At 34.9% G+C, this 13,644-nt stretch overlaps 1 protein-coding gene across 1 annotated transcript in view; it reads right to left on the bottom strand.

The window, feature by feature from the left end:
* Positions 1-734: 734 nt before the first annotated feature.
* TENT4A (terminal nucleotidyltransferase 4A) overlaps positions 735-13,644 on the bottom strand; it is an 85,773-nt gene continuing 72,863 nt past the window's right edge. The window contains 5 exon segments of the mRNA XM_021004426.2: positions 735-3,109; positions 5,146-5,310; positions 11,909-12,067; positions 12,705-12,877; positions 13,051-13,151. Of these exon segments, the coding sequence (XP_020860085.1) occupies positions 2,915-3,109; positions 5,146-5,310; positions 11,909-12,067; positions 12,705-12,877; positions 13,051-13,151 (793 nt within the window). The 3' untranslated portion in view covers positions 735-2,914.

Here is a 13,644-nt window from a genome sequence, read left to right as displayed (position 1 = left end):
ATCTTTACTTGAATATTTTGGAAGATCTATGATTTATCCACATTGGCAGATTCTTTTTCTCATCCCCTCCCTCCTCCTCTACCTTCCCCTCTACCAAAGAAAAGCCATCTGGTGGCCAACTTCTGGTGATAAATATTCTCTGAATTTTACTGGATCCAGGTGACAGACACAGAAGTCTGTTATTAGGTTTGCACTTGAAGCCTTTCTAGATAAGTAGGAATTTCAAGAGCTTGTCTTCCACTGACATAACCTTCCAGAATGAATACAGGATCCCTTTTATGCCATGAAGAGTCAACAAAGTAAGACTTCATAGTATGACTGTTTTATCTAAATGTATACTGTTCTTTGAATTACAATGTATACAATATTTTGAGACAATATTCCCGTACAGAACATAATTAGATTTCAAAATGAAACTGTATCAAGCAATTTTAAAGTGTTTTGAACTTCTAGAAAAGATGATGCTTGATCTAAAATTGCATACCTTCACTATACCAACAAAATTGTCCCAACTCATCAAAAGCTGAGGTCTGGAAAAACTAATTAAAATCCTACTAAAATTAAGATACTTGGAATAAGAGTAACTATTAACCTGTGAGAGAGTAAATGATCTGTGAGAAGACAGAAAAGGAAATATTAAAAGTTATGATTTTTAGAAATCCCATTTAGATGGTCCAAACCATAAAAACATGCAATTTAACAAAGATATATATCCACAAAGACAAAGACAAAAGTGGTTTCCAAAGTTTATTAAAAATCAAAGAATAGAAAAACTTTACATAAAAATATGTCAATTTTAGCTTCCACATTGTTGTCCACACAAAAAAAAATCTAAACATGATATCTTTTTTTAAACCTGTAGCACATAACCACAGTGGTAGCCAGGCCAATTCATTTGGTTCACCATGACTGAAATGGAACATGATACCTGTGTTCTATGAATCTAGCTTTAAAATGCACACTACATAAGATACCAACTAAAGTCTTTGTAGTGGTTTCCTTAATGTAGGTTTATACTCAATATTGCTAATGTGTAAAGATTAGTAGTATAGGCCTATGTATCAGTCTTTATAAATATCTGCTTATGAATAGGTTCACAATTTAAATATTTTTAAATATTTCTGATAAGTTTCAATCATCAAGAACTGCAGAAAAAATGTGCTACTCTATTCTGGAATGCCCTCCTTCTAAAAAATCTGCAGTTGCAGTTTATAGATTCCAATGACAATGTGGGCTAGTCCTGCTTCAAAAAGGCATACCACAGACATTTTAAAGCTTTATCATGCTAGATGCCTACTTTAACATTCAGATATCAATTCTAAAACTTCCCACTTCTCTACATCATCTAGATGTCATGGTAATAAGTTTTCCTCTCAACATTCTCCACTAGTGGACTTCAAAAAACAACCCACCTGTAGTGTTTAGCAGGGCTAAAACCCTTCATTTTAAAAACGGGAAGTCAGATGGCATATGAGATGCAACCAACTCCCAGGACAACTGTGGTGCTTCTAAAACTCAGGGTTAGGCAGGATGTATATATTCTTGTTCAAAAAAAGGTAACAAAGACAGTGGTTGTCATGGCAGAATACACTTGCATAGTATACCTGTATGCATCTGTAAATTAAGTGCCAGTCACTCAGACATGTGCAACCCTTGGCTGTGCTCTCTTGCAATACATTAAAAGATACTTCCTAGAGTGCACTGAGCAGATGAAGTACTTTTCACATATATGCTCTTAACAGAACTAATGCATACTGCTATACAGATTCCATAATGGAATCAACATAATTCCTTTCTCCACATTCCTAAAACTGGGCAAACCTTTTTCAGTAATGATGTTCAGCAGACCCCCGAAGTCATTACAGGTTCTGTTTCATTACTAAAACTGACTGGAACATTTCAAAATTCACAAATTTTTTTAAATTTTTTTGAATTTTATATTGTGACAACCCTTTTCTCACCCTTAGAAAGTTATACTTCTGGCACTTTAATTGCTGGATTTGTTGTCTAGTTAAAAAGGAGGAAAAAAAACAATTAAAACTCACTGGTCAGAGCAAGACAACTGACAGAGGCCAGACTAATGAGCTAATGAGGCAGGGTCAAAATGGTTTGGAGCTTAATTCCTTCATAAAACCGTAAGCCAACTCTGCCCATTCATTATGAATCAAGAAGCCTCACATTTTACCCAAGGAAAAACAAAATAAAACAAAAAAGGCTAAAAACCAAAACAAAAACAAAAACCCCTCAGTGTGGTGTTTCTAATGACATTCAACCTGCCAAAACTATAAACCCAACTTAGAAAATGCAACTTGGGAAAGGATATAAGATTTAAAAAAAAAATTCCCTCCTCCCTTAAATATAACTTATGTGAAAATATGAAATTAAATTAAAAAATTCTGAGTTATTGCACAAATTATAAGTTTTCAATATTTACAGAGCAAAAAAGTTCTGAAATTTGAAACAGAACATGAGGGCAGTAAAACTGTTACAAACTCCCAACTGTGTCTGCTGGGGGAAAAAAACATCAGGGGTTTAACTCTCCTCTGCTTCTTTGACAGAAATAAAAATAAGAAACCCAAACTGCTAAGGAACAAATGCAGCTACAGCAAAAATGCCAAAGCATTTAATGTCCTTGCAGTTCTTAATGAAGAGCTGCTTCGGCACTGAATGAATAATCCTGGGAAGGCAGAAAACAACTTCCACATTTAATAAGGCTTCACAGATGAGCACAACTACTTTTTCTTTAAGATGGACTTAACCACCACACAAAGAAACATGCAAAATAATCAGCTGCAGATATTTCACAATACCCGTACGCTGATGTGCTGAATGCTGGTCTCAGTTCCCCAGTTTAGTGTCCAATGTCACTCAGCTTCAGTTTGTAAAATTGGGGGTAGATAATTCTGATGAGCCATTATCTGCTGAGACTAATAGGCAAACTGTCTCTTGTGTGTGTGTGTTTTTTCCTTCTCCAGCCAGTACGGTTATATTGGTGGTGTCCTCTGTTGCCCACGGGCTGCCGCATGCCACTGCTGCCAACAGGATTGTAACCATTGCCTTGGTTATGATTATGAGTTCCTTTCATGGAAAATTTCATGCCATTGTGCTGCTGAAAAAAAAAAGACAGAAAGTTCTCAATGTTGTAGATAGCCCAAGACAGCAACCATAGGCATATTTCACAAGGTTAGAAGTTGTCTCAACTACAGGATAAATAGTTACATGTTATTTAGAAAACCAAGAATTGGCAAGTGTACCACGAAGAATTCTAAAACTGAAGAAAAATTTAAATATTATGTAAATATTAAACACTCACATAATTTATTTAAGTTCACAGATATCAATCTATTAGTCCTATTTCCCATAGAAAAAAGGAGACCCATCATAAACTTCGAAAGTGATTTACTTGTAGAGAGACCACAACAGTAAGACAATGATTTACATTTAGGTTTATATCAGTCTGTCAAATCCTGCACTTAGAACTAATTTCAAAGATTTTAAAAGTTTAAACTCGCTTTATAGATGTTCAGTATCATAAATATATTACAAGATATTCAATATCACAAAAGAAAACTTCTTTAGAAACAGGCTCAAGGCAAATCAAAAGCAAACCCAAGTAAGACCTGGAAAGCTTCCATGACAGAATGAGTAACAAGTTTGGGGGGCAGGGAGGAGAAGACAAGAAAAGGAAGTCAAAGTCTCAATCATTTAGCATATTTGGAAGACTATTCTTTATTCTTAGAAGTTCTGAATTTCATCTGGGATATTCCTAGTTTTATGTTAGTAATGATGTGCCTTCTGCATATTAGTGCTTATTATTCATTCTTGTTGAAGTATAAGTATTATTACGAAATAGTTTCATTGAGGAAGAAATACTCTGACTCTTAGAAGACTAAAAAAGGAACTAATAGCTTAACCAAAAGTGTTACCATTTCTGTCCCCTCACTGATATTATATTTCGAGAATAAAGAAGCTAGAAAAAAAATGAGGGAAGAATAAGTAAAAGGGGAAATTAGTTTTTGTCACTAATAAAGACATTCCATAATAGATCAGTCCTATGATTGTAAAGTCCCTGTATCATTAAGAGAAAAAAAATTCTTTGGTATGAACACATTTACCTTCAGGGCCTACTTGGCATACTGTCTTATCACCATCAATATTTGAGAAACTATCCCTCAAATTCAGCCTATATGTATATGTGTGTGTGTGTACATACATACACATATGCGTGTGTATATATACACACACACACACAGAGTCTGTGCTTAAGTTAACCATTTTCTTTATGACAGTTGTTACCTATACATATTTGAGGGAGTTGCAAGTTGATAAAAAAAAAAAATCCTTAGTATATTACAAAAACTAGAAAGCTTTGATTTAATGAAAGAATTTGCTAAGTAGGAAAGAATGAAAGCAGGTTAGGAAGCAGTGGCTAAGAGTACCACCTCCATTTCTCCAAGTAGCAATTTTTATCTGATTAAAAGTAATGTATTTATTTTCTCTTGATCCTTAACAAATGAAGAAGCGTTTATCATGACATCAAGTTTTTAATAGCAATTTGCTAATAGAGAACAAAGTATTTTCACTTTAATAGCTTCGTAATTTGAAATTTTATTTGTTAATAGGTATAAGAACATAAAAACTGATATCATCAGAAGACAAGAAACATGTGAATGGGGGTAATTAATATACTGGGTTTTTTAATTTTTAATTAATTTAAAATTAAATTAAAAATTAATTTTTAATTTTTTTTAAATATTTTAAGCAATTGGGGTTAAGTGACTTGTCCAGAGTCACACAGCTAGTAAGTGTTAAGTGTTTGGTCTGAGGCCGCAATTGAACTCAGGTCCTCCTGACTTCAGGGCCAGTGCTCTATCCACTGCCCCAAATTAATATACTTTTAAAGTTTAACAGAATTTCTTTTGCCCTATTTGTCAAGAATAGGTTTTGCTTAAAAGGTACTAATGTTAGCAGTATACAATATTTGGAAAATTGTGAGATTATCTTAAAATTGTAACTGTCACAAAAATGTTAAATGAAATATCTAGCCAGTAGTATATCGAATTTTTTCAACAACTGTTTTTTAAATTTAATATATTAGGATGGGTAAAACTCTCAATTCAAATAGTATATTAATATGAAGCATACCTTATGATACAAATGGGGGCTTGAGAGTGGGTTGGGAGATGTAGAAGGAACAGCAGGAGAGGACATGTGATGAACAGTTTTCAAAGATGGTGTCCCTTCAATACCAACTTGTCTGCAAGGAAGTGGGGGTACGCCTAAGGTAGGTGGAGGTATAGTAAACCTAGTCTATAAAAAGAAATAGTAATAAACATTCAATGAATAGCAGAACAATTTAAATACAATTAAATTTTATCTTAATCAATGAAGTTTGTGTACTAAAACTACAAAAGTGAAATTCTTACAGATGGTTTTTGAATAAAGATACATTATAGTAGTTAATTTTATTTATTAAAAGTCTAAAGTAATCAGTTTTATTTAGAATCAAACTCACTATATAGGCAAGTAGCAGGAAGACCTGGGTTTAAATTCCTTTTCAGACTTACTAGCAGTGTGTCCCTAGGCAACTCACTGATCAGTTTCCTCATCTGCAAAATGGGGATAATAATAGCACCTGCCTCAAAGGGTTGTGTGAGAATCTAATCCTAAAGCACTATATTACATGAATGTATAGCATATAAAGTACTTGTAAACCCTAAAATTATTGCTATCATTAAAGTGCAATATAGATGACCAATTCATAAAGTAATACAAATTTGCATAAATTTAATTTTGGTTCAAAATCAAGAAATACTTTATTTCATGTTAGAATATTATAAATATTCAGTTTTAAGAGAATGGTCAAAAGCAGGGGTGGGGAACCTGTGCCCTCAAGGCCACATGTGGCCTTCTTAGTCCTCAGGTGCAACCTTTTGACTGAGTCCAAGTTTTACAGAGCAAATCCTTTTATGAAGGGAATTTGTTCTGTGAAGTTTGGATTCAAAGGGCCACACTTGAAGATCTTGAAGCCACATGTGACCTCAAAGCTGCAGGTTCCCCATCCCTGGTCTAAAGTATAACTGTCAAACTCTTGAGCAGGCCTCAGGCAGCCAGCAAAATTAAAAATATAACTGGGAAATGTCTAATAAAATAAATAAAAATGTGATACAATATAGATAATGCAAATTTGTGGTTTTCTAAGTCAATATGCAGCCTACAGGGATTCCTTTTACAGAGATCTGCTTCTATTTGAATTTGACATCACTGATCTCAAGTGACCTATACTAACATTTTCATTTTCCTTTTGAAGATGAAATTTCCTATTGCAAGTGTGCAGTGTCATTAAGAATATGTTCCTCATCACAATCAATGACTCCAAAAATTGCTCTGACTAGCATGGCTTATGGATTATGATTACCAGAAAAGTAATGATACTTTTTGCCTTACTGTTTCTCCACACATCAACATCTTCAGTTTATATGTTTTCATATTTTAATTATTTTCCACTGCGGAACATCTCACTCAATAACTATTCCTTAGACTTTGAATTGTATCTTGAAATCAATACAAGTTTAACCCCCAAATAATGAATAAAAACAAACTCTTAATTAGGCCCTCAAAGGCCAGTGTGGTGGGATGACTACACAAAGCTGAAGCAGCACTGCTCAAGGAAGAAGCAAAGCAAGGACCCCTCCACTGTATACGTTTACTCTTCCCTGTTTATATTAGTAACTGGGGTGTCCCTTCATGGAGTTGTAAGAAGCTCCTGACCACAAGGTCAGTGACAGAAAGGTCCCATACATACCAAAATATGAATAGTAGTACTCTGGCAGCAAAAAAAAAGAAAAGAAAAGAAACAAAGTGGGTACCTATCAACTGGAAAATGGCTGAACAAACTGTGACATGAAAATAATATAGAATATTAGAATATAGGATAATAACATGAAATAATACATAATAAATGCCTTAAAAACAAAAATAAGGAATTGAGAGAAATAGGGGATTATGAGTGAAGTGATAAAGAGGGAAGAAAGCAGAACTGAGAACAATATATACAAAGACTACAACAATTTAAAAAATACTAAAAGGAAGATGAACTCAAGAATAATTAAATGAATGATGTTGGTTCTGGGAGAGCAAAAAATAAAATATACATTCTTCCTCTCAGCACACAGGTGGGAAACACAGGGTGTAAAATATTGTGTGCAATATTACACATGGTTATTTTGTCAGTTGTATTTTTCTTGTCAAAGAGGGAAAGTTAAAGGAGACTGATTGTTACAGGGTAATACTGAAAAGCAACTGAGATGAAAAAAATCAATTTTTGGGGGGCAGGGGGGAGGAGAGAAAAGTTTCTAGTGTAATTCATGAGGACCCTTGATATCTCTGAGACATGTTTAAATCCTAAGCTCCTATCCTGAAAGCTTTGTACTAAAATCTAATTAAAGGACTAAGTTGCTGCTTCATCTTAGGTAAGGCTGCAGGAGAGTCGGACAATCCTGGCTCAACATCTGGTTGTGCCACTTCCTATGTGCCCCTGGGTACATCCCATCATCTCTCTGAGTCTCAGTTTTTCCATCAATAGAATAAGGGATTCAGACACAGTATCTGAAATACTATCCTCCTCTAGCATTCTGTGATTCTGTTACAGAAGTTATTTCATTACCTGACACACTTTATACACTTGCCTGTGCTTACAAGGAGTTGTCTCTATATATGAGTAGAAAATAAAATTTAAAAAATAATTGTCCCCAGAGAAAACAGGATCATGAGATCATAGATTTGGAGTTGGAAGAGACTGTGGTGGTCACTGAGTCCAGCCCCTTAATTTTGCAGATAAGGAAACTGAGACTCAGGGAGATTGGATAACTTGCCTAAGGTCATATAGGTAATAAGTGGCAGACCTGGTCCTAGGCCTTCAAAAGGTGCAGTCTTTCCACTACACCAACTAGGGCTTGGAAAAGTGGGTTTTTCAAGGGTTGTCTCTTAAGGAGGTTTTCACTAATTGTCGGAATCCAGATTATAATGTAATACCCAAATCAGTTTCATTTCATTGAAACATTAACTGCCCAAACACTTAGCACTAAGAATAGAAAAAGAAAAAATGACAATCTTTACCCTCAAAGAGATTACAATCTACTAATGGGAGATATGAAATACATACAAATAAAAATAAGTTAAAGTGTGTTACAGCAAAGAAACCGAGAGCATTTCAGAAAAACTTAAGAAGAAAAAACCATTTTCAGCTAGGGAGATACTTTAACTTAGTTTCTCATTAGCATCAAATATTGAATTAAAATAATAAATTGCAGTTGTCTGAAATTACTCAAAAAATTTTACACATCTCCCACATCAACATTTTCTTTTTTTTAAATAATAAATATTCATCATATAAAACATGGAACCAAATGTGGCCATGTTTCCCCACAATGAAATAAATGATATTGAAAAAGCACTTGGAAACAGCTATCCTATTTTATGCTCAAATTACTACGAAATTTTTGAAATTCTTTTAGCTTGTCTACTTAGGGACTACTTTCCCCCACATGTATATTCTGAAGCACAATTTGGAAACAGATAAAAAATTAAAGCATTTTCAAATCTTTCCTTTGGACTACTAATCATATCTCAAAAGGGAAAAAAATCCTTTTCCCAATTACTTGAAATAGAATAAGCCCTATATACCAGCTAAGTCCTAAAAAATAATTTACAGTAAATGAAATGGAAATAAAGTATAGCTTTAAGTTTTTAAAAATGCTTTAAACTAAAAAATTTAAATATAGAGTGCAAAGTATTATGTACACTAAAACATTGCTCACTAAGTGGAATTTAATACAGATGTAACATGGACCCTTTTCCTTCCTCCTTTCTCCCCATCCTCAAATAAAGTGATTTACTAAACTATCAAAAGGATCTCATTATAAGGTAATGCTACTTACAAAACAATCCCACTCTATGGGAGATTAATATTAAAGAAATATTATAAAATCTTAGAGCTGGAAAGAACTTCAGAGGCCATTCAGTCCAACCCCTTAATTTTACAGATAAGGAAACTATCAGGCCCAGGGAGGTTAGGTAATTTGCCCAAAGTCAATTGAAAATAAACATCAGAGGCAGGATTTGTTTCCAGGGCATTCTATCAATCAGTCAAAAAGGGGAAGGTTTTCCTTTGGCATGTGTAGTAAATGTCTAATATTTCTGAAAGCTGAAAAGTGTCAATTTCTAATTTAAATACATAACTTACTGAAATTAAGCCACTTAATGGAAGGAAGATAGGTGGATTGCTTCTGTGATTTCAGTACACAATTTTCAGGTTTTACAGTTAAATTAGTAACTGGGAGTTGAGGCTTATTCACCACTCCCCTACACCCCTTCAATAACTACACAAACCCCTCACAAACTACCACTACAAGCTAGCTGCATATTCTTTTGACTTAAAGTCTTAACTGTTATGTACCTATGTGCATGTCTGTTTATTTATATTTTTGTATTTACGTACAGAATGCGATGGATTGGGATGGGGACAAGAGAAATGGGACACAGCTAAGAAGGGGATTAAGAAGAGAAAAGAATCTAGTCAATCAGCAAACACTTATAGAGCACTTACTATGTGCTACAAACTGGGTTAAGCAGTGGAAATACAAGTAACAGCAAAAATAAAGCCCCTGCCCTTGAAGAGTTCACATTCTAACAGGGGAGACAATATGCAACAACTATGCACAAAGAAAATATATACAGAGAATACAGAAGATAATCTCAGAGGAAAAAGCTTCCTGCAGAAGATAATATATGAACTGACTCCTGAAGGAAACAAGAGAAGCCACTAGGCAGAGGTGGGAAAGTAGAGCATGCCAGACAAGAGGGACAGCCATTAAAAAAGGCACAGACTTGAGAGCTAGAGTATTGTGTGCAAGAAGGCAGGTGTTGCGGGATTGTAAAGTATGTGGAGGGGAGCAAAGGGTAGGAAGGAGCAAGGTTGTGAATCATTTTAAATGCCAAAGTATTTTACATTGGATTCTCAAGGTAATAAAGAGCCACTTATATTTACTGAGTTGGGGTGATGTGATTAGAACTGAGCTTTAGGATATTAAATAACTTTGATAGTTGAATGGAGCATGGATTGGGGTGGGGACAAACCAGAGGCAGGGAAATGAACCAGAGGTTACTGCAATAGTCCAGATGTGAGATAACAAAGACCTGTACTATGGTGGTAGTTGTGTGAGTAGAGAGAAGAGGATATATACATAAAAAAATGTGAAGTGAGAAGTGGTAAGAGCAGACCGGGTAATTAGTTTGATTTGTGGAGTGTGAGAAAACAGTCAAGGACAACACCCAAGTTATAGGATGACCAAGAAGGTAGTGGTATCCTTGACAATGATGGGGAACTCCAGAAGAGTAAAGGGTTTCTGGGGAAAGATAATGAGCCCTGTTTTGGACTCATTAAGTGTGAGGTACATACAGGACATCCAGTTTGAGATGTCAATACGCAGTTGCCGATGTCGAGAGAGATTAATGCTGAACATAGCATCTGGGAATCACTCACACAAAGATGAAAATTGAACGCATGGGACCTGATGAGACCACAAAGTTAGAAGAAAGAAAAGGGTCCAGAAAAGGGCCTTGGAGGACACCTACAGTTAGTGGGCATGATTTTAACGAAGAACCAAAAAAGGAGACCAAGAAACAGTGGTCATGTAGAAAGAGAATAAGAAGAGAACAGTGTCACAAAAACCTAGAGAAGAGAAAGTATGCAAAAAAAAAAAGTTAGGCTTAGAGCAATGTCTTCAAAACCTAGAGAGGTGAAAACACCCAGGAGAAGAGGGTGATCAAGAGTGTCAAAGGTTGAGAAAGTCAAGATATTTGAAGATTGAGAAGGGGCCATTAGATTTAGTAGTTAAGAGATCATTGAGTGGCAGCTAGGTGACACAGTGGATAGAGCATCAGCCCTAGAGTCAGGAGGACCTAAGTTCAAATATGGCCTCAAGCACTTACTAGCTGTGTGACCCTAGGCAAGTCACCTAACCCTGATTGCCGCAAAACAAAAAAGGGGGGGGGAGAAAGAGAGAAATCACTGGTGAGCTTGAGGAGACTAGCTTCAGTTGAATGAGGACCCTGAAAACCAAATTACAGAGGGTTTAGAATCAAGTGAGAAGAGAGGAAGTGAGGAACCAATTGTAGACGGCCTCCTCAAGGAGTTTAGTCAAGAAGATGAGAGTATATATAGAATAATAACCTTTTGGGATGGTAGGACCAAGTGAGAGTATTTTAAGGATGGGCGGCCATGGGTATATTTAGAGGCATCATGAAAGATGACAATAGATGCAAAAAGACCAAAGATTAGAAAGAGAGTGGGTGACAGAGGAAGGGATCTGCTGAAGAAGACATAATGGAATAAGATCAAGGATTCATGTAGAGAGAGTTGCCTTGGCAAAGAAAAAGGTCATCTCTTCACGAGAAACAGGCACGAAAGGAGGAGATAGCAGGGGAGAGAATATTTTTAGGTAAAAGTAAGATATGTTTATGTCTACATGGGTGAGAGTGCAGATAGGTATGAAAATGTGTACAGGTACACCACAAAGGTCACTCTATCCCTTTTCTTCCCAAGGCTACTTTAAAATCCTCCAATACTTTTTCATATTCAGAAGTGTCCCTGATTAGGTGAGGTTTATATTTTGTCCTCAATAACTTCCTCTCCCTATTCCCCATTACTCTCAATTTCCCTACTTTAAGACAGCATTGTAGTGCTCATCCAACATCACGGTTTAAAAAAAAAAAACTAACCAAACAAACAAAAAACCCCTCTGTTTTGGGGAACTATTTCTGCCAATGAAATACCTCCAACCAACTGGAATTCTGTATTCAGGAAATGAGAAATTAACATTTTAGAGAAATATAAAAATAATTGTACCTGGTTATTGGTTGTCATTATTAACGTTCTAGTAGGAGCTGATTGAGGTTTACCACTTGGCATTGGCAATGCTGTAGGTAAACTGGCCATAAGCTGAGATGGTGCTTGCAGACTAAATTGGTAAACATTAGGAGTTGTGCAAGGTGGTGTATCAGAATCCTTTTTAGTAGAGAAAAATTAGAAAGGAAAAGCAGCTTCATAAAAGGAATATTAGCTTATTTACCAAAAATAAGTAATGACAAACAAAATCACTAGGTCTTAGGTTAATGAAAGCTAACAAACCTGATATTTTTGTCAATCTGAAACCCAAATCATAAAGTTACCTGTACTTTCTATGAAGCATTTCACTTCAATTAGAATAAAAAAATTACCGAGGAAACTTAAATAACTAACAATATCATGCAAGCCTTTATTTAATGTCTCTTCCCTATTACAAAAGTATCTTTAAATTCAAAATTTAAGAAATTCAATTTTTGTTTTATTTTCCTTTAAAATAGTGTAGATGCTATTAACCACAAGGATCACATCCCCCACATAGTAAATACATGGATAAAGAAAGGGCTATATGTTGCAATGAATCAGGTTTAAGTTTTATGACAATTTTTAATGAAAACATTTATATAGATTTTTGGCACTGAAATTCTTATGTAAAATACCAATTGTAAGGGAGATTTTAACATTCACCACAAATTACACTGTTGCAGTGTGTTAAAGAAGTACCTTCAGAAGAAGGTATTATCATACTATTAATGGGTGCTTTACATTGACCACAAATCACAAAATAATCCATACTTACAATATCACTTCCAGAAAGTGAAGATACAGAAGATGTAGATGAACCAGAGGAAAGAGGCTGAGTGCTAGACAAAGGTAAAGTCAAACGCTGGCTAAAGGGTGATTCTGTGTCTCTGCTTTGAGGCTGATCCCCATTACAAGGAGTTATCTGCTCTTTTATCTTTATTCTATTATCTGTTAAGGAAAAAAATTAGAAGAAAAACAGTTTCTTAAATAGTCTGTTTTTTTATTAAAGAATTTTGTAAATACGAACACAATAGTTTCTCAGTTGTTATATACAACTGAGACAATGTTAGTTATCTTAGAAAAATAAAAAAAGTCATCATAAACATAATTATCTTTCTTACCAAGATCAGGTGATAGATTAATTTTGTTTCCCCATTTTTCTTTGATCCAGCCTCTATAGTCAATCACTTCCTGTGTTACTTTGATGATTCTACCTAGTGTACTTTAAAAAAAAAGTTTGAAGATTACTGTAAAAATTTCTGAAAATTACCTTGTATCCTTCCCACTAACCAGCTAATCTAAATAATATTTGTCAACATGACAGCTTGCTAAGTCAAAGGTAATTGCAAAGAAGCTAACGTTTTATAAAATTTCCTTGATTTCTGTTATTAAGTAAAAATCCTGTTTACATTTCAGATACTGGATGCTGCTATAAGCTTAAGTCCTCTTAAGAGATCATGTTATGGAAGTTGTGCTCAACAAGATCCTTATTTGCATACTAGCCCTCTGCTCTTCAGGCCTAGAGCTAGCTGCTCTTAATTTCCCCTGCAAAGAAAAATTCTTTAATTAACTCAAAATCCTAAATAAGGTAGCACCAAAAGTCTATTTAATCTGGACATTAATACTATATACACCAAAATTTAAATTTCATGTGGATAAAACTGTTTCTCTTGACAGCAGGTTTCATACCTTGTCAAATGCTATATATTCAATAA

This window comes from Phascolarctos cinereus, unplaced genomic scaffold (genome assembly GCF_003287225.1).
Source record: "Phascolarctos cinereus isolate Bilbo 61053 unplaced genomic scaffold, phaCin_HiC Scaffold_4;HRSCAF=312, whole genome shotgun sequence".
NCBI classification, from domain to species: Eukaryota; Metazoa; Chordata; class Mammalia; order Diprotodontia; family Phascolarctidae; genus Phascolarctos; species Phascolarctos cinereus.
Note: the sequence above shows the minus strand (reverse complement) of the source record. Positions and strands in the feature narration are given on the sequence as shown.